The sequence below is a fragment of the Muscardinus avellanarius genome (assembly GCF_963383645.1).
Source record: "Muscardinus avellanarius genome assembly, chromosome: 2".
NCBI classification, from domain to species: Eukaryota; Metazoa; Chordata; class Mammalia; order Rodentia; family Gliridae; genus Muscardinus; species Muscardinus avellanarius.
In genome coordinates this window covers 130385293-130407885 of record NC_137787.1, presented here as the reverse complement: position 1 = coordinate 130407885, position 22593 = coordinate 130385293, and the positions used below count along the sequence as shown (strand labels likewise).

The window sequence follows — 22593 nt, the reverse complement described above, 5'->3', positions numbered from 1 at the left end:
TTTTTAACATTGTCTCTGCAGACAATGTGGTCATCTCCAACAATAGCAGTATTTTTCTTCCTTTATAATATTTATGCTCCATTATTTTTCTTATCTAATATTTTTTCTGGAACATCCAGTACAATGTTGAATAAAAATGGTGATAATAGGCCTTTTTTTCTTGTTTCTGATTTAAAGCAATGCTTCTAATATTTCCTCCTAATAAAAGATGTTTGTGATAGGGTTACATTGTCCAGTGTTACTTACGGAAGTTCTCATCTATTCCGTATTCACCAAGTTATGTATGTTATTTTTAATAGTGATTAGATTTTTATATTTAAAAGTTCTAGCTAGAAAATGAATAAAATGATTTCTGCAAGTTAATTATTAATCTCTTTAAATAATTAATTTCTGAATCTGTCAATCCTGCCTATATTATGTTTATTTTTCTTTTAAGTTTTCTTTTCATTTTTTATCATTTCTTTCTTTTGTTTTTATAGTTTATTCTGCCCTGTGTGTGTGTGTGTGTGTGTGTGTGTGTGTGTGTATGCTGTGGGCGGGTTGGAGGGCAGGTAGAGGGTGCTGGAGTTGAACCCACGAGTGTTCTACCTCTGAGCTATACTCCCAGTCCTATTTTCTTTTTCTGTTGAAACATGGTCTCACTTAAATTGCTAAGAGTCTTGCTAAATTATTAAGAATAGCCTCAAACCTGAGATCCTCTTGTCTCAGCCTCCCAAATACAGGGGTTATAAGTGTGTCTCACTGTGCCCAATTTATTCTGCTCTTCTTTTTCTAATATTTTCCATTATGTGGGTAACTCATTAACATCATGTCTTTCCTTTTCAAATATTTACATAGTAGGGCAGGTGGCCCATGGCTGTAATCTCAGTACTTGGAAGACTGAGATAGGAAAATCGAACATTTGAGAGCAGCATATGGTGACTTAGTGAGAACCTGTTTCAGAATAAAATAGGTCTAGGAGTTTAGCTCAGAAATAGAATGTGTTTCCTGGGTTTATTCTCTAATTCCACACACAAAAAATTAAAATGTAAGAGTGTGTGTGTGTGTGTGTGTGTGTGTGTGTAACTGGAGATTAAGGCTAGGGACATTCTACCTCTGAGCTATGTCCCCAGACCTATTTTGTTTTTTATTTGTAAATAGAGTCTCACTAGGTTGATGAGAGCCGTACTACTTACTGAGGCTGTCCTCCAACCTGCAATCCTCCTGTCTCAGCCTCCCAAGTACTGAGATTACAAGCATGTGCTACCACACCTGGCACAATGTAATTTTTTTTAACCTATGAATTTTTCAATGTTTTATAAAAATTTTCAACATTTTTTGTTACTAATTTCAAAGTTTACATAATGGTTGGAGCATGTGATTGGTACATTAGTAATTCTTTGAAATCTGTGGAAGGTAGCCTGATGGTATAGTTAATTTTTATAAGTATTATATGTAGGCTTGAAAAGAATATGTTTTCTCTAATCATTCCATATTTGCTCATCATATTAATCATTATTGATTATGTTCTTATAACATACATATTAATATTTTGTGTCTTTGTTTTATCAATTACTGAGAAGTATATTTTTTATCTCTGATTAAGATGACTTGTCAGTTGGGAGTGGTGGTGTACGCCTGTAATCCCAGTACTTGGAGGCTGAGATAAGAAGATCTCAGGTTTGAGACCAGTCTCAGCAGTTTACAAAGTCCCTGTTTTGAAATAAAAAATAAAAAGGGCTGGGGTAGAGCTTGGAGGTAGAATGCCCCTGGGTTCAATCCCCAGTACTACATATAAAAAAACCAGATGATTTGTCTGTCTAAATATGACCATTAATTGTGTGTATATGTTTTATATATGTACATATACATACATATACATACATGTGTGTATATGTATATATATATATATATATATATATATATATATATGTCTTTCCAGCTCTTGGGATAGATGTCCAATTAGTTCATTGAATAAACTGATTAAAGTAAAAATCAGGGCTGGGCTTATAGCTCACAGGCAAAGTATTCACCTAGCATGTGTATAACCCTGGCTTCAATTCCAAGCACTGAAAAAGAAAAAAGATAAAGAATCATTATGAAATTGGACATTTTATCAGAACTTAAAATGCATGCTTAAAGGTATATTCTGTCACTCATCTTTCATGTATTTATTTATGGTACTAGAGATCAAACTTAGAAGTATTCTTCCTCTAAGCTGTACCACCAGCCCTATTTTATTTTTATTTTGAAACTTAAAGTGCATGATTAAAGGTAAATTCTGTCACTCATTTTTTATGTATTTATGGTACTAGGGATCAAACCTAGGGGTATTATGCTTCTAAACTGCATCACTAGTCCTATTTTATTTTTATTTTGAAACAGGAGCTTGGTAAATTGCTGAGGCTGGCCTCAAACCTGTGACCCTCCTATCTCAGCCTGCCAAGTACTGGGATTATAGGCATGTACCACCATGCCCAGCTCTGTCACCAATCTTTATGTATGATTCTGTTGAATGTCGTTTTCCCCTTTTACCACATAAACCATACTTGTATGCATTGTCAAAAATTTCTAGTTCCTACTGATGAAAATTAGAGAACTCAAACTTTCAAAACAATATATGCTTATAATCACAAGTTTTTATTATATTTAAGCCAAATTTTATAGTTATCCTGCCCACACCTTATTTAACAAGTGTTTAGCATCTCATCTTGAGGGAGACAAACTGCATAATTATAGTAACAGTTATGATTCATGTAATGAGCTTTGAGCATCAACTCATCTGACTCCTTGTGAATATACAGTGCTAACCTTGGGAGCAGAGGGCAGTGTCATACTAGAGAACAGCCATCTTGCCAGAAGCATGCAGCCTTCCAATAAAGACAGCAGTCATTTTTGTACAGAGCTAGGGGAGAGAATCTAGTATGTGTCACACCCACTAAACAGAGGTCATTTATGAGTATCTATATTAATGATCCCTACAAGAACTCTGCAACAAAGGAATAATGTCCCAATTTAGAAAGAAAATCTGATTTTCCTGAGATCCCACCTGCTGGCTTGTCACTGAGCCAGGACCAGAAACTCGGCCTAGTTTATTCCAACTGTAATCATTTCACAAAGCTGTAAAACCTCTTTTATAATCTGTATGTGTTTTAATCTTAGATTTACTTCATGTACTGCCCATAATGAATTAGTATATAGGACTCTATAATGGGAAATATTTTTTCTGACCTCTTTATTTTTTACGATGATATTACATACCTGATTTTCCTGTTTTTTCTTCCCTCCCTTTTCCCTTTCTTCCTTCCTTCCTTTTTTCCCTTCCTTCTTCCTTTCTTTCCCTTCTTCTCTGTGCGCTTTTGGCTTTATCTGGATGCTCTCAAATGTTTGTCTTGAGATCATAGTTTTCTTTGTCAGATTAGCTTGTCTCTCAGCAAACAATCTTCTAATTCTTGAGAGGTACATCCTGTCCCTACCCAGCTTAGATTCTAAGCCATCATCTAGAAAGAAAAATCTTATTCATCTTAAATGTGTTACTGATGTTCATTTCCTATTTCCTCCTTTCTTTTCAAAAGCTACAGCCTGTGCCTCTAACTCTCCTGATTTACTCTCCATGACTAACTTTTATTTAGTGAGGCTTCTTTTTTTCCCCCCTAATGGTGCCATTCATCCTACATGAATCAGCATGAGTGAGTTCGGGTTTAATAAGCCTTGCCACAGCTTTGATGAGCCTCTCCCCATCTTTACAGATAGATTTTCCTGAAGAAAATGCACCTGCTGATTATCCACATGAGAGGCATACACATTTGCACAGAGGTTATGGCCAGTACCACCGCTCTCCTGAAGCTTCACAAGTCACTGCTGTTGGTTTGTATTTCCAGAAGGTGTGGTGTGCTGTTTCCAGAATGGATGCAGTAGCTTTCTAGAGTTTCAGTGCCGCAGAACTGGTGCATGTCTCTGGCACACTTCTTTGTAAAGTCAGTCTTCTCATTTTTATACATCTTGGCATTGTGCTATATTTTCCTTTGGAATTCTCATCCTTAGAAACTCCTTTGATGACTCTTAGCAAAATGCCTTCATAAGCTGCCTGGTCTTCCAGAGTTTACTTACTTATTTATTTTTCATGATCCTATGTATTCTATTCACTTCTCTGTCTTTAGCAGTTCCCTATTATTCTTTCTCTAAGTAGCTATTATATTGTAATCCATTTAGAAAAGGAAAGAGCCCTTTAGGAATATTAATGAAGCCTTCATCTGTTTTACTTTATGACCTGTGCTTTAAAGACACATTAGCCTATTGGTTCAGGGGTGTGTGTGTGTGTGTGTGTGTGTGTGTGAATCCAGGGGCATTCTACCTTTCAGCTATATGCTCCAGCCTGATTTTAGTTTTTATTTTTTCTTTCTTTAAATAAGGTCTTACTAGGTTAATGAGAGTCTCAATACTTTCCGAGGCTGTCCTCTAACCTGTGATCCTCCTGTCTCAACCTCCCAAGTACTGAGATTACAGGCATGTGCCACCATGCCCAGCTCAGACTTTGAAGCAACTGATTTATCCACCCTCTCTCCAAATTCATATCTCATACAGACTTCTGTGACTCAGTACATAAACACTTTATCCCTCAAATTATTCAGCACAAAATCCTTGATTTCACACTTAATTCTTTTTTCTCATTCCAAATTGTTTTCAAATTTTACATTTTTATAAAACAGGGTCTCGCTAAGTTGCTGAGAGCCTTGCTAAGTTGCTGAGTTTGGCTTCAAACTTGTGATCCTCCGGCTTCAGCTTCCGAAGTCCTGGGATCACGGGCACGGGCCACCACACCTGGCTCAAATCTTACTTGTTTTTCTGTCAGAAGAGTGCCCAGAACGCGATCGTTTCTTGGGCCACTTGTACTCTTCTGCCTGTTGAAGTTGCCGATTCAGTGCTCACGAGGGGAGAATAGGGAGGGGTTCCTGCATCACAGATCTCTCGCTTATTGTTGTTATTTCTTGTGTATTTTCATCCAGAGAGAAACAGTGCACACTCATGCAAAGCCTTAAGACATTATGAGTTAGGTTAGTGATAAATACACTCAAATGCCCTCCTCGTGAAAGGCCTCAACTCTATCCAGCTGAGTAGCTCCATTCAAGTACATGTGAAGGCTTGAAAATGAGAGGAAGAAGAGAAAGCAAGGAGGAAGTGTTTTGTGCCTTTCTTTTTTAAACTGCATAATGGTTGCCGGGCGTGGTGGCACACGCTTGTAATCCCCGCACTTGGGAGGCAGAGACAGGAAGATTGCGCAGGTTCGAAGCCAGCAGTGCTGGCGTAAGAGACCCTGTTTCCAAATAAAAATTAAAAAAATAAAAAAAAATAGGTCTGGGAGTGTAGCCCGCCAGTACCACCAAAACAAACAAACAAACAAACAAACAAACAAACAAAAACTGCATAATGGTTACAGAGTGGACTCTACAGAGCCAGCTGGCCTAGACCTGAATCACAGAACTAGCCTTGTGACTCTGGGCACATTCTTTGACTTCTCCATGTTTCCCTTCCCTTTGTAAGTTAGGGATAAAAGCAGCACTTATGCTTCTTTTCTATAGTTTAGGTTATTTGGTGCATGTAAGGCAATTAACCAGTCCTAATATACGGTTAAGTGTGCAATAAAGAGGACTTTGTTGTTTGTGGTACTGGGAATTGATCCCTGGGCCTTGCATGTGCTATACCACCAAGCAACACCCTTTTTAAAAGCCAATTTTCAAAGCAGGATGGTGGGTCTTAGTCTTTCTGAGAGCACAGGGAATTCTGATCGTTTCAGTGATGAACCATATCCATCTCCCTGCCTCAGAGTTCTCTCTCCTTGACCAGTTGAATACTGTTAGAAGGAGAATGGCTGCAATAGGTTCATTCAGCTCCACCAGGGAAGCAGAACTAGTGCTGGAGCAAGTCTTAAGCTCTCAGCCTGTTAGCATTTAGCACAATAAATAAAGCAACACCAAAGCCTGCCCATTCTTTTCCTCCTTGCTCTGCAATTGGATGGGTCACATTTGGACAAAGATGGGGGAGTTTGTTTTCAGACTGACATACTAGTGTTCAATATGGATTCCATAATTTGATGTTGCACATAGAACTTCAACCAGAGCTTTCATTGGGATCAGATAGAATTGACCATGGAGAAGATACGACCAGAGATAATAATTTTAACTTGATATCCTTTTTAAAGAGGCCAATCACAAATGCGTCTAGGCACATTAATAATGTTCCTTAATGCCCTCCCACCCCATACTAGAAATTGAACCCAGGGGCATTCTTCCTCTGAGCTATTCCCACAGACTTATTTTTTATTTTGAAACAGGGCCTTGCTAGGTTGCTGAAAGTCTCACCAAGTTGTTGAATCTGTCCTTGAACCTGCAATCTTCCTGTCTTAACCTCCCAAGTACTGGGATTACAGGCATGAACCACTGTGCCCACATCTTAATACTCTTTCTAAGCCAACAACTTAGGAGTTTGTAAACAAGGGAAGCAGCAATTAGGTGACAAAGAATAAGGTGTTCCGGTGTCCTGTCTATTACAAATGACCTAGTAGCATGGAATGGTATAACCTAGGCCAGAGGCCAGGAATGAGTTTAATAAGTTCATAGGTGAGAATACCCAGTTCAAAAATAAGTGAGACTCTCCCTCGTCATCTCCTTATTCACCTATGTTTGTTTGTTTGCTTTTTGTTCATTTTTCTATTACTCTATGTTATCCCTCATTTCCTTCTTTCTTTCTTCCTTCCTTCCTTTCTTTCTTTCTTTCTTTCTTTCTTTCTTTCTTTCTTTCTTTCTTTCTTTCTTTCTTTTTGTGGTACTGAGGATGGAATCCAGGGACAAACTACCTCCGAGTTATATCCCCAGCCCTACTTTTTATTCTTTATTTTGAAACAGGATTTCACTGAGTTGCAAAAGGCCTCACTAATTAGCTGAAGCTATCCCTGAGCCGCGATCTTCCTGTCTCAGCCTCCCGAATGCTGGGATTACAAGCATGTGCCTCATGCCCAACTTTTTTTCACCTATTTCTATTGTCCTTCTTCAAATACATTTTCCTATGTCTTCAGTGGTACCTTGTCACTAACTCTGATTTCCCGATGGGAAAGAGGTGATAACGCAATCTCTATGTTCAGTATTAGAAAACTCCCTTAATCCTCCTTTTTGTCTTAACATGCAGTATTGTCTTTGATTCAGAGGAACTATGAATTCTTTGTATGCTCTATAAGAGCACTGTTGGTCTTTGGGGTAGGATCATTCTTTACTGGACATTGCAGAGTGGTTAGTCTCTCTGGCCTCAGTGCCAAATGCCAGTAACACATTACCAGGAAAACCCACCAAAAATGCCATGCCTTTCAAGTACTCCGCATAATAGTGCTATTGCTTTTGGTTTAGTACCACTGCTGGCTAGACAATTGGAAGCATATCACCCAGCTGGGCATGGTGGTACACACCTGTAATCCCAGTACTTGGGAAACTGAGACAGGACAATTGCAGGTTTGAGTTCAACCTCAGCAACTTAGGGAGACCCTGTTTTAAAATAAAAAATAAAAAGAGCTGGGGGAGGAGATCAGATATAGAATACCCCTGGATTCATTCTGGGTACCAAAAAAAAGTATGTCACCCATATACTGGACTCAAAGCCGGGCATAGTTGCTCACTCTTGTAATCCCAGCATTTGGGAGGCTGAGACAGGAGGATCGCAGTTCGCAGCCAGCTTCAGGTACTTAGTGAGGCCCTTTGCAACTCAATGAGAACTTGTTTCAAAATAAAGAATTTTTTTAAAAAAGGGCTGGGGGTATAGCTTGGAGGTAGAATGACCCTGGGTTCCATACCAGTACCACAAAAAAAGGAAAATAGTCTAAAATGACAGAAAATCTAAGATCTATTGGAAAACTTTGCATATATACATGTAGAATATTTTCTCTAAGGAATATTAGTTTTTTGTAAAATTATCCGTTAAAGAAATGGGTATGTACATGTGAACTTTTTAACTTTCTCAAAGTATATTCATCTTTATTTTATGGGATTAAAGTATTCTTTTTTTTTTTTTTTGCAGTAGTGGGGATGGAACCCAGGGGCATTCTACCTTCCAGCCACACCCCCAGTCCTATTTTTTTATTCTTTATTTTTGAAACAGGGTCTCACTAAGTTGCGGAGGGCCTCACTAAGTAGCTGAGGCTGTCCGCAAACTGTGATCCTCCAGTCTCAGCCTCCCAAATGCTGGGATTACAAGTGTGTGCCACCACACTCAGCTAAAGTATTCTTTTTAAAAATGGTTTAAAGTATAATACAAAGTACATGAACAATTTAGAATCTCTTTAAGTAATGAATTTTAGGCCAATATATTAAGATCTTAATGTCATAGTTTGCTAATGTTATATAAGTAATTGCTATAACTTTTTGTAATTTTTTAATATTTCAGTGAAAGAGTTTTGAAGACAACTGGGAACAGACTTAGAAGAACCAAACAGAAGAGAAATGGAAAAAGAAACAAAAAGCCTAACAGTCTTAGTAAACCTGTGGATGAAAGCTCATTTGAAAATTTGAGTCATCTGATACCAGAAGATCAGGTCACACATCATAGTGAAAAGGCAGATTTTAAAGACACCAAAAGAGAGTCATGGTATTCCTTCACTGATGGCCCACAAAAGGAAGTGGAAGATTTTGTGAATGGCTGTAAAGAAAATAATTGGAAAAGCATAGATCCTGAAGACAGTTTTCCAAATGTCATGTCTATAGTTGAGTTGGACACCACACCAGAGAATTACTTCCCTCAGGAAAATGACAACTGGTCTCTAACAGTGTCATCAGTGCCAGATGAAAGCTCTTGTCCAACAGGGACTAGAAATGTTTTCTATGTAACAAGGGATGGCCACTTTGGCATGGAGGTAGAAAAGCACATTGGAAATAGCTACAACTTGGCATCAGACATCCAGGACCTATTCTCTGAAGCCCCACGTTCATTTACGCAGAAGAGAGATGTAGATAAAAACCTCCCAGATGAAGCAATTCTGTGCCATCAACTTGAATCCAGAATTTCAGATAAAGTCGTAAGGGAGGAACAAGGAATGTGTGCAACTGAAAACAATTGTTGGGCTTTCTTCACAACCAATTTGTCTGATGAAGAATTACAGCCAGGCTCTAAGAATTGTAGCCAACCCGATCTTGGTAGCTGGCCTGAGGGACCCCATAAGTTTGTATGTGAACAGAAACCAAAGAAAGATAGATCACGTAAACTAACATGTCCTACAAGCAGAGATCAATTAATTAAATTGATCTCTACCTCTGAAGGAGCAACAGGACCAGGAAACAGCCCAGAGATATTGATAGAGGAGAAGCTACTGACAGAAAATGATTTATTATATCCAATTGAAACTACAGATTCATTCATGGAAACCAAAATAAATATCTTCAGCAGCTGCTTACCTCAACTGGATAGCCCAAAGAGTGTCTTAGAATCAACCAAGACCAAGAAAAGGAGACAGAAAAGAATTTTCAATTTGGCATCAAACTTTAACATACTGGGACACAGATATACAAATACAAAGGAAATAGAGGAGCATGGCCTGAACATTATTTTGGGAGAAGAAAAAGATAGAATTCCAGAAGTAAATAACAAAGAGGAAAATAAGCAAAAGGTTGTAACCTTTGACCATCATCCACTTTGGCTTTTACTTGAGATTATCAAAGATTGCCCTCCAAAAATTAGTGGACAATTTTATTCTCATTACCTGTTATTGAGCAGACTAGGGCATGCTGTGTATTTTTACAAAAATCCCATTACTTCTCTTGTGCTACATTATCTATCTAGCTTTTGGATGGTATCTTTTACCAACAAAAAGACATTTTTGACTTCCAAAGCTCTAACAGGAGTAGGTAATAAACTAAATGATGTAGGGTTTATTTCTCCAGAAAATTTAAGTAGGCAACCTGATACTTTGTGTCCTTTGAAAGTTATATCTGGTCTTCACTTTTTAAGTGAAAGATTTAATGAAGATCTGAAGAGATGGGAAGAATCTAAGGCATTACAGTGCTTACCAATGAAAAGTCTCCAAGATTTAAAAAACACTGATTTGAATTTTCTTGGGTTACCATTACCAAAAGCATTTGCCTTTCAACTAGTAAAGCTTTTTGGATCTCCTGGAGTTCCAGTGGGTAAGATGTTTTCATTTACTACAAGCAAAAAGTCCACTTTAACTTATGCAAGTGAATTTTTGAGGTGTTTTTCCCTGGTGTTAGTGGTTTGATCATTTATTGATTTCCTGATGCCTTTTAGCAGTTAAAGCGAGGATCCATAGCTAAGAGTGCTTGATCTTTGAATCTTCCACCCCTTGCCACCAGCACCAATAGTCTTTTCTTCAGTGTTGTCACAGACACAGGGCACTTGGACTCTTCATTTAAACAGACACTGGGAGGAAAGAAGGCAGTCAGGCAGGCAGCGACTGGGTAACAGGGATGGGGTTAATCTTTCTACATTTTACCTGGCCTTTGTTTGGCACATGGCCCATTCTTTTCTTATTTACTGTTATGACTCACAGATAGAAGATTAGTGAAGAGGGAGGAGCAAACATTAAGTGATAAAGGAAATATTGAAATAGTTGAATATATTTATATTTTTTTATGTGGCACTGAGGGTAGAACCCAGGGGCTTTTCTACCTCTGGGCTATGCTCACAGACCTATTTTATACTTTATTTGGAAACAGGGTCTCACTAAGTTGCTGAGAGCCTCACTAAGTAGCTGAGGCTGACTTCGAACCTGTGTGATCCTCCTGTCCCAGCCTCCCAAGCACTGGGATTACAAGTGTGCGCCGTCACCCCTGGCTGAGTTAATTAATTAATTAATTTATTTATTTATTTTTGTGGGTCTGGGGGTAGAACCCAGGAGCATTTGATCTCCGAGCTACACCCCCTGCCCTATTTTGTATTCTTTATTTTGAAACAATGCCTGATACTTTCTAGTACTCTTCTCTGGGGATAGAAACTGTAAGAATCAAGAATCCATAGTTCCACTATGGAGTCAAACTATCCACTTTTCCTGGATCTTCCTGTTATTCTGCGCCTTGCAGGGTTCCCAGGCCCTACTCTGTCTCAGAGCTTGTACCCCCCACACACACCTAGTTTTTCACTCTGCCCCGATACTTCTGATGTTTCAGACTTAGTTCCAGCAGCTCAGAACCAATTTTGGCTAAGTCCCAGGACCAGGGGGTCATAGTTATCAACCTATTATTGTGACTCTTACACCATATTTATAAACTATGTGAGCAATCCCATAATTCTTGGAAGCAAATCCACAATTCTTGTGGCTCTTACATCATATATATAAACTATGCTAGCAATCTCATTTTAACTGGAAATTTTCCATCATTCTAAATGTAACAACAAATACCCCATCCCATTTTTAAAATCAAAAGGTGCTTGTTTGGGGGAATTTTTAATAAGATGTTTTAGGCCAGGGGTTTTAAACCAAGGTTCATATTCTGAAACTGTATTAAAAATTTTTGTGTTACGAGCCAGGCGTGGTGACACATGCTTATAATCCCAGAATTTAGGAGGCTGAGACAGGAGGATCGCACAGGTTTGAAGCCAGCCTCAGCTACTTAGTGAGACTCTCAGCAACTCATGAGAACCTGTTTTCAAATAAAATATAAAATAGGTCTGGGGGTGTAGCCCAGCGGTAGAAAGCCCCTGGGTTCCATTCCTGGTACCATACCCAAAATAAATTTTTTTTGTATTATTTTGTACCCCTGTGTCCCTTTTTTGAGAGAAAGTCTATAGATTTTATTTGCTCCTCAGAGAGGCCCACAGCCCCCAAAAGATTAATAATCACTGTTTTATATCAGCACCAGAAAACACAGAGGTACTGAAAAAGATTCTCAACCTCCTCCTTCCTTGAATGCACAATATCATCATAATCAACAATGATCAAGCATCCATTAATTAGACTTTGGAAAGCCTTTTAAAAGAAATAGACCTCATTCATCAAATAGCGTGCTTTCTAAATGGGGAGACAAGATTAACACAAAATAAAATTACTGCACATAGAAAATATAAACGACAAGCTTATGAATATTTTATGAATAAGGTTAGCGCTGCTGAAGGGATTGTTGAAGAGAATATGGGGTATGGTTTTGTTTAGAATGCCTTCAGTATGAAAGTGAATTACAAGCAATGTTTAAGTGAAGAAGGAATGTGGCTTGAATGTAAAGCAAAGGGAAAGAATTTCACAGTTGGGAATGGCATGTGTTTAAAAGGGGGAAGGAGGAAACTGTCAGTGGAGACTAAACCAACCTGTTTGGCTAAATTGGACAAGCCAAGCTCTGGCCTATAGTCAGTGACCTTGTCAGTCAGGCAGGGGACGCGAATGAATCCCAGGACTGGGAGTGCTGCACAAATTGTCAAATTATGTAACAAGGCTGTAGATAGGCCTTAAGCAACCAAACTACTCAGAATGCTAGGACTATGTGAGCACAGCAAAAAAAGAGTTTTTTGTGGTTTTCTATGGCTGATGTATGTTAAAGTTGTATGTTTATGTTTGGATTTGTTATGAGCATTTTAATTGTGAGGGTTTCCCCCACTCCAGAAATACATATACAGAAGGAGCAATTTTCAGAAATACAAAACTTGCTAATAATTGACATATTCCATGTAGTCACAGGAAAGGATGGGTACCTAAATGTCATGACTTATGACAGTATGGCTTGAAGCTATTATATATGTGTGTATCAATAAACATTTATGTTTATACTTATATCCGGATATGAACTGCAATATATATACACACAATAAGAATTTCTATTAAGTCAAGATACTGCTTACTAATAGAAATGAGACAAAAATCCTGCTTTAGTTATCACTGAAATATCTTCAAAACTAAACATGTTACAGCAGCCTAGATATCATATTTATCTTTACATTTAGGGTGAAAATCTGTGACATTTGGGATGACATTTGTTCCTATTTTTTCACAGACTCCTTATTGCCCGCTGATTATGTGATTCCCCCAGACTGGACGACACTGGAGATGATCTCTTTGCAATGGAAAGTGTCAGTAGAGGTATATTTATATAGCTTTCAATGAAGGGCTTGGCAGGTAGTGTGGCTGAGCGCTTTAAAATGCTATGCCAAGAAGGCCTTCTCTAATCGGTTTCTTTAAAAATAAAAACTGGAATCCAGGTGTGGTGTACACACTTGTAATCCCAGTAGTTGGGAGACTGAGGCAGGAGGATCTGGGTTTGTGGCCAGCCTCAGCTACATAGTGAGGCCCTCTGCAACTTATTGAGACCCTGTTTCAAAGATAAAGAATAAAATATTGGGGTATAACTCGGAGTTACAATGCCCCTGGGCTCAATTTCCAGCATCATAAATAAATAAATTAATGAATTTAACTAGAGAAATTCTATTCATCAAACTTAATAGAAGCTGGGCATGGTGGCATGACCCAGTGATCTCAGTACTTGAGAGGCTGAGACAAGAGGATCGCAGGTTTGAGGAAAGCCTTAGCAAGTAGTGAGACTCTCATCAATCTAGCAAAACCCTGTTTCTAAATAAAATTTAAAAATAGGACTGAGTGTGTAGCTTGAAGGTAGAATGCCCCTGAGTTCAGTCCATAGCACCATAAAACAAGCCAACTTAACAGAGAAGCACTATATCCCTTATATTAAATTTAAAAATAGTAGGGGCAGAGAAAGGGGATTAAAATTTTAAAAAAAGAATATGTGTGGATGTGTAGATAACATAAAGCATAGGAAAAAAAACACATGTTTTCTTCTTTCGATTTGACCCGAGAGAAAGCTGCATTTAATCCCTAACCTTGATGAAGTGTGTGTGTTCTTCGACACTGGTGACCAAGGTGCCCATTTAGAAGAGTCCTATGTTCCTCATGAGGTCTCTTCTCTTGTCCAGCCCTCAGTCTTTTTTTTTTTTCTTTTTCTTTTGGTCATGGGAATTGAACCCAGGAGCATTCTATCTCCAAACTATACCCCTGCCCCCCCCTTTTTTTAATTTCATTTTGAAACCTTGCTAAGGTTGCTGAGGCTGTCTTCAAACCTGCAGTCCTCCTGTCTCAGCTTCCCAAGTACCACCCTCAACTCAGCCCTCAGTCTTATCCTGTTACAGAATAAGAGCTACAAATTAGACTCAGATTTACTTGACTTGGAAGCGTGTCATGATTGGTGTGATCTGTTTGTCTACAGAACAAGACATGCCTAATGCTTGAGGACTGTTCATTTCCAAGACAGTGGAGGAGTCAGAGGATGGATGAGAGCTGTGGGAAAGCTGTGCTATCGTGCAAGGGGCTGGCTGCGCTTCTGTTCATTTACCTGAGATTAAATGAGCCCAGAGGCAGTGCTAGGGGCACATTTTGAAATAAATAGGAAAATGGAAGTTTAGTGAAACATTATACAACTTACACATTAGGATAGTAGGCATTTCTTACCTGTTCATATAAAGTATAGCTGTGAGAAAGAAGATTGCTTTTATATGTCTGTATAGTACAAACAAATATACATTTTTGGGGGGGGATTAAGTCCAGGAACATTCTACCTCCAAGCAACAACCCAGTTCTACTTTATTTTTTATTTGGAAACAAGGTCTGGCTAAGTTGCTGAGGCTGGTCTTGAACCTATGTTTCTCTTATTTCAGCCTCCCAAGTACTGGGATTACAAATGTGTGCCACCACAACCAGATAAATAAACATTATTATAAATTCCTTACTTTTCCTTTCCCCCATGACCTTATTGTTTTACATACACACACACACACACACACACACACACACACACACACACACACAGAGCGATATTTCAAATGTTCAGATTAATGGTGGTGGTTGTAATGTTTTGTTTTGTCTTTTTGGTTTTTGTCATTTTAGAAATGTCTCTACAGAGTAAAATGGCAATGCAGACTTGACCTCAGTGCCAAATATTAATCATTATTTCATGTGTTTAATTATAATTTCTAGAAAAGACAGAAGAAGATTGTTTAAAAATGAGAATTCCTTGAATTGTAAGTACAGCTTATTCCAGAAACCTCTACATGATCAGCAGGAAGTGAATGTTGACATTATTTGGTTGTAATAGCTCATATGTACCACAGTGGAAGAGTAAAAGATAAAAAATGTGGTTTGTTGCCATAGCAACCCTGTGTGGTATTGCACGTGATGCTTTTATTTCCTTTAAATGTAGATCTTTTTGTGAAATACAACAAAGCCTACGTTGCTCTCAAATTTATTTTCCCACTTTATTGGTTAGAACATATTTTAAAGCATTCTGAAAACACACAATTTAAGATAGTTTTCCCTTGGGGTTGGTATGTGACCAGGGATAGGACTTAGGGATGTATGTTTTATTTAAATACTGCATTAAGAGATTTTCTCAGAAAAGAGATAAAATATGTAGATACACTGATGTTATGTTTCAAACTAAACATCAAACTGACATTAAAATAAACACATTGCACTTTTCCCCCAAATGCCTAAATTATGAAATAAACACAGCTGCTACAATTTCAACGTATATGTGCCTGTATTTGATAAGAATGGAATGCACTGTGCATTTACCATATGTTTTCTTTCTTCATTTTAACTCTTGTTTCTAAGAGTATCCTTTGTTTCAATTTCTTAATGAGAAAGAAATATACATATTCCCCACAAAAATATTTTTGTTTCTTTTAAACCTACTTCTGCTGAAAAAATAAAAAAAAAAGAATTAAAGATTTGGAAGAAGAGTTTAGATATTTGGAGGGACCACTAGAAAATGTGGAATAAATATGATTTGGGAAGAGATAAGAGGTTATGAGGAATTCTAGAGAAAGGAAATTAAGACATTCTTTCATTTATTCCACAAATATTTACTGAGTTGCCTTATGTCAGACACTGTTTTATACCCTGAGAATGTAGCAGTGAAAACATCACTGCCCACCTGGAAGTTATGTTGTAGGAATGGGAGTGAGAAGACAAGACAGTAGGACGAGCAGTGTGCGAAAGCATGGTTATATTTACCCATGGCCAATTCAGGAGTCATTCCTACCTGATAAGTTAGAGTGCTGTGTGTCAAAGACACTTTGGGGACCGTGCTTTTGATATAGCTCTTCCACATAGACTCCAAGCTTACCCACAGGATCTGGTCTTTTCCTCACGCAGCAGTCCAACCCCAATTCTTAGTTTCTCCTTGTTGGGATACTTTATGAGTGTTGTAGCTGTATGTAGATTTTTTTGCAATTATATCAGTGAAGGGCCTTCCCTATTTTATGCTTGTCATATGTATAGACCAGTAAGTAGGTCTTAACGGGTAGATAGAAATTTAGAATGAAGAAACTAGCAAGGGGGTCTGGTTGGCTCTGGGATCTTGCATCTTTCGTAATACATTTCCTGCTGGTTACTGAGATGTTGGCACATTGTTCTCCTCTGTGGAGGTGGGGTACTGGAAAGAAAATGGGTCCAGGTCTTAGAGGTACTGCTGCTTGGTTGTGACCTGGAACAAACTGCCTTCTCAGAACCTCAATTTCTTCATCTGTGAAAGAAAGAAGGAAAGAAGGAAAGAAAGAAAGAAGGAAAGAAAGAACAAAAGAAAAAAAGAAAGATTGATTTATAGTGCCAACCTGTCATAGAGATACTAAATGAGGATCAAATTAAATAAGTTCTGCAAAGAGTTTCTGCATTGTGCTGAAAAATAATGGCTTTTTAATAAGGGTTAATTCATTTCCCCCAAATACCTGCTTGGATAAAAAGCATTACTTTTGAAATGTTCTCTGGCAAAGTAGAAATTTTTTTTTTTCTGGGAAAGGAATATATAAACCCACTAAACTTGTTAACACACATGAATTAGTGTGATTATTATTAACTGTGAATAGCTCATCAGAGAAGGGAATGTAGAACACGTTTTGATTAAGAAACAGGAGGTTGGCAAATGTCTGGGCAACGGGCCCTTGCTCAAGGCAGGGCAGGCGGAGTGTGGGCTGAGGAGATGGTGTGTTTCTAGAGGCCGGGGCGTGGCATAGCTAGGGCAGGAAGGCTGGGAGTGGAGGAACAACCCTGCTCCTGTCGTCTTTTTGCCTGGACTTGTCTGGGTTTGTGTTTGTTTGCAGCTGAGTTCGCCGATCTCCACAGTGCCCACAGTGTGAGTAGATACTGCACGTCTATACTGCATGCTGCTTGAAGATCCTGATCATTGAGAAGTCCGAGTGAGTGCTCAGTGCTGAAGATCTTTTCCAAGGATATACCCACTGGATACCAAAACTGGCTTGGATAATCTGTGCACCTGTTCTTGATAAGTTATCTGAATAATAATTTTAAAAACTCAAAAAGAGGTAAAATTTTAAACATTTTATTGTCTAATTTTGAAGATGTTTAATATAATTTAATTTGTATTTTAAATTTGGTACGGGGGATTGAACCTTCAATTTAAAATAACTCAGCATATATATATATATATATATATATATATATTTTTTTTTTTTTTCAAACAGGGCCTTGCTAAGTTGCTGAGGCTGGCCTTGAACCTGTAATCCTCCTGTCTCAGCCTCCCAAGAACTGAGATTATACATGAGTGTCACCACACCCAGTTAATTTGTTTTATAAAAGAAAATAAAGTATATAAATCTTGAGGAGCTCATTTTAAAAATTACATCAGGATTATAAGGGTAGACCCTCTATCCAAGAATTGGTCTATTATCTGGTTTCTGGAATTCTGAAATCTCAAAGACTCTGTAAACCAAAAGATGTTTTTCCATTTTTTTTTATTATGGTAAAATACACAATAAAATGTATCCACTTTTTTTTGGTAGTGGTAATTGAACCCAGGGATACTCTCCCTCTGAGCTATGCCCTAGCTCTTTTTATTTGGAATAGGGTCTTGCTTAAGTTGCTGAGGGTTTCATTAAGTTGCTAAGGTTGTGCTTAAACCTTGGATCTTCCTGTCTCAACCTCCCAAGTACTAGGATTATAGATGTGTGCCACTATACCTGCTCTGCTTTGTTTTTAAAATAATTTCACATTTAAACTAATTTGGCAGCTAAACCTAATCCAAACAGATAGGTTAATTTTACTTGTTTATCCTCACGTGGTGTGTATTTAAGTGTGCTTGTACATTTCACTGCTGCAGAAATATTAAAGTATTTAATTACTAGGGGCTGCTGCTAAGCCCATGTGGAACATGAAGAAATATGTATTTGTGTACTGTATTAGTGCAACAAACACTTTATAAGTTCTAAAACAGACCTGACATCTAGGATTTTGATAGGGATTGTGGGACTTATACTAGAAGTTACTATCATTATTATTTACAGTGTTTTAGTTTAGATGTACTTAAAATATAAAAATTTATCTTTGAAAAATATAAATGAAGGGGTGATTGTTTTCTCGCTAGTGAGCACATAAACATTTGCTTAAATCCTGTTTGCAGAAAGGGTACCCCACTTGTCTTCTCTTAAGCCCTCCCTTTTTTCTGTGTGATACTGGGGATGGAACCGAGGGGTGTTCTACCTCCAAGCTACACTCCCAACCCTATTTTTTATTCTTTATTTTGAAACAGGGTCTCAGTGAGTTGCAAAGGGCCTCACTAAGTAGCTAGGCTGAGAACCGCCATCCTCTTGTCTCAGCCTCCCGAATGCTGGGATTACAGGTGTGCACCACCACACCTGGCTTCTTAAGCCCCTTCTTGAAGATCCTTCATCTTTCATCTTCTCCAAGGAACAACCCTCTGGGTTGTTTGTTTGGTTCTGTGTACTCTCTAACACTGAGCTACATCCCTAGCTCACCTTCTGGCTTACATCCCCACCTCCAGCCCCAGATCTCCCAGTTCCTGGGATCTAAGGGCTATACTGGGTAAATTGTAATTCTTGACTTCATATAATTCAGGGGTCTTTTTGAATCAATCAATCAGTCATCAATCAATCAATCAATACTTGGCCTTTTGCTCTCCAGTTTCTAAAATTCTGTGCACATCACCATCGCTGTACATAAGAGTAGGGTTGGACATATTTTAGAGTGAGGATGGTGTGCTCAGTGACCAGGGCTAGAGCACCTCCATGCTGGACTTATGCATGCCAGCTGGACACCCACCAGTCTTGTACTTGGGCTCCAGAATGCCTCCGCTTTCAACAAACACCCTTCATATTTATTGCCAATCCTGAATCTCCAGAGTGCAGCTTTAGAGAAATGGGTTTAGGCTGCTTTCCCCAAAGCTTATACCTAGTGTCCCTGTGCACAGTGGCAAATATTAGGTGCTATGGATAGATGATCATGGTCCTTGGCTTGGAAAAATGTCTCACAGCAAAAATAGTGAAGTACAGAATATAGAAATATGTATTAGGGGCTAGAATTATCAAAATTAGGCTTGTCCATGGAATATGTCTATGTTGGCAGACTTATATGCTAGCTTATTTTGCCTCTTATTTATCCACATTTCATTAAACAGTAATAATTAGAGAAATATTTGAATGGTTCTTTATTTGCCAAAAATGGCTTATGATTTTCTTTCTCTCCCTTTCTTCCTTTTTTTAAAAGATGTTACATATTTTATTTCTTCCTGTGTACCAAGTCTTTGAAATCTAGGGTATATATTTTGCAGGTACAGCACATCTCAAATGGGACAAACTAGCCGGGCGTGGTGGCGCACGCTTGTAATCCCAGCATTCGGGAGGCTGAGACTGGAGGACTGTGGTTCGAGACAGCCTCAGCAACTTAGTAAGGCCCTCTGCAACTCAGTGAGACCCTGTTTCAAAATAAAGAATTAAAAAAAAATAGGGCAGGAGGTGTAGCTCGGAGGTTGAATGCCCCTGGGTTCCATCCCCAGACCCCCCCCCCCCAAAAAAAAGGGACAAACTACATTTCCTGCACTAAATCATATCTAAATGGCTACCTGTTCCCTCACGCAGTGGCATGTGCTTCACCTGTGCTTCTAAACTCGCACAGAGAAAGCCAGGCCCCTCTGTCCACAAGACCTGGATGGTCCTGGTGCCCACCACTCTCAGCCCAGGATGTTAGCTTTCTCTTCTCATCTAGGACCTGCCATCTGAGTCCTGCTGAACATTTCCAACCTTTTGAAAATTACCTGAGAAGGGTAGCTTATTCTTCATATGAATTAGTATGCCTATATCCTGCTTAACATTCTCACTGCTTTTATTTTTTTTTCTTTGAGACAGGGTTTTGCTGTGTCCCCCAAGTTGGCCCTAAACTCCTTGGCTCAAATAACCCTCCTGCCTCACTCTCATGAATAGCTGGGAATATAGGTGTGGACCTGGCTTTGAGATTGCTTTCCATATGTCCATCTTAGTAATGGCTTCTAGTACAATACAGTGACCATGTGCTGGACATCTCATAATAGACAGGACCCAGCATGGTGGTACACACCTGTAATCCCAGTACTTGAGAGGCTGAGACAGGAGAATTTCAGGATTTTGAGGCCAACCTCAGCAGCTTAGGCCCTGCACAACTTAGTGAGACCCTGCTTCAAAATAAATAAAAAATAAAAATAGGGCTAGAAGTATAACTCAAAGGTAGAATGCCCCTGGGTTCAATTCCTAGGAAAGAAAGGAAGGAAGGAAGGAAGGAAGGAAGGAAGGAGAAAGAAAGAGGACTGACTCTAGAGTAGTTGAAAAGTATACCTCTCTGAAGGCTGCCACATAATATTTGTGGAATTGTTCATTAGAGGATCTAAACACAGCTAAGAGCAAGGGTGCTATTAGATCTGTCCAGAAGACCATTTATTCTATTTAATTATTCCTTGGCTGACATTATTACTATCTGGCTCAGAAATTTTGTGTGTGTGTGTGTGATGTTGGAGATTGCACCTAGAACCTTATTCATGCTAGGCAAGCATTCTACGATTGAGCTACATCCCAGCCCATATATATATATATATGGGCTAAGACAGGAGGATCTCAAGTTTGAATACAGCCTCAGCAAGTAGTGAGACTCTAATCAACCAAGTGAGACCCTCTTTCAAAGTGAAGTAGAGCTGGGATATAGCTCAGAGGAAAAATGCTCCCAGGTTTAATATCCACTACCACAAAAAAGGTAAATTTTATTTTATTTTTAATATCTTATATTGGTACATTATAGACTCAAATCACAATGTAAATCATGTTGACATTGACATACATGCATACAGCACTTGGTAGCCCCCCCTCCACTCCCCATCTTCCCCATTCCCAATACAGAGTGCTGAGATTGACATTGTTATTTCCACATATGCACACATAGTCAGTGGCAGAAACTCTGTTAATGAACCTCATTCCTCCCCTCCCCTCCCTTAGACCACCTCCCTGGCTCCACTGAGCCTTCTCCTCCGTTATCTGGAGCCTCTCTGGTATCCCAGTTAACATATTAGAGAACTATCTTGCACATATTAGAGAAAACATATGACCCTTCACTTTGTAAATTTTAAATAATATATTAATTCATTATATCCAGCATGTCATCACTTCAATATATAATCAATATAAAATTTATTGAGAGATTTCTCTTTTTCATGCTGAACCTTTGAAATTTAGTACATATTTTTCTATCTTAATTTGCCTTAGCCACAGTTTAAATGCTCAATAGCCACATGTGACTAGCAGTTCCCTTATTGGACAGAGAAGGTCTAAAATGACAAAGGTGGTATTTGAGGCTGGGCAAGCACTCATAAGAAGTATGCACTTGGGGTGTGGCTCAGTGGCAGAGCTCCTGCTTAATATGCAAGGGGGCCTGTTTTCACTCTCCAGGACCAGAAAAGGAAAAGAAGTGTAGTAAACAGGGGAACATAGATGATAAATGTCACTATGGTTATGATTCATGGGTGTTTTCTGCTCCTTGTTTCCCCCCAAAATCTAGAGAAGGCCTTTTACTCACCTTGCTCCTTAGCAGTGCCATGAGGGACCAGCAAGTGCGCTTTCTTCCTGCTGGGAAGGGGTGTTCAAGTGAGCACAGCTCATCTTCCTCCCATCCTCCCAGGGAAATCCCAAGGGGAAGACGAATGCCCAGCACAGAGCCCTTGCCTACTTGGACAGCCCTTCCTAAAGCTGACGGTGACGCCTCTGGATTTCATTTTAGAAGGAAATCACCTTTCTCCCCCTTTCAGTTCCTTTTCAGAATTTTCATAACTTAGGTGCCAGAAACAAAATTTATTATAGTAATTATTGTAGCCAAAGCCACCACAGAGCCTGGATTTTCTAGAATGGGAATTCTGAATCTTGTCTCTTTCAGTCCAAGAAGCAGGGTGTCGATATGCCCCTCGAGTGTGAAGTTTCGGTGGCTCCTGGTGGGGACTCACCAGTGGGTGCTCCCTCTTAGAACTTAACTCTCCATAGGCGGTTCCGGCAGGCTCCACCACTGTCTTCTAGGGTCCGAAACCGTTTCCTGAGAGGATGCCTCTTTTCATGCGGCAGCAGATAGGTGCCTAGGTGGTTGCCTCATGCTGCTGTGCATCAGTCAGTCTCAGTCAGAAGGGATGCTTTTTTGGAGGAGGAAGAGATTTACAGTTATGTAGAAGCCACGAAGGTTTCTAAGAACATTTTTGCCACCTGATAAAGAAGACACGGGCCCTAGTGGAGTCTGTGTTCGCCCTTGGGACACCAGCCAGATGTTGGTGCACATAAGTTGGGTAAGACAATGGCCTTTACTGTTAGTAT

General features: G+C 39.0%; 1 protein-coding gene across 1 annotated transcript; it reads left to right on the top strand.

The window, feature by feature from the left end:
- Nucleotides 1-1343: 1343 nt before the first annotated feature.
- On the top strand, nucleotides 1344-22255 carry LOC308258813 (uncharacterized protein; the record flags this gene model as incomplete). Its single annotated transcript, XM_080689438.1, has 6 exons — nucleotides 1344-1406; nucleotides 3729-3868; nucleotides 8407-10139; nucleotides 12954-13039; nucleotides 14945-14962; nucleotides 22169-22255. 6 exons carry the CDS (start codon nucleotides 1344-1346, stop codon nucleotides 22253-22255), a joined length of 2127 nt encoding a protein of 708 aa, XP_080545564.1.
- Between the last annotated feature and the right edge of the window lie 338 nt (nucleotides 22256-22593).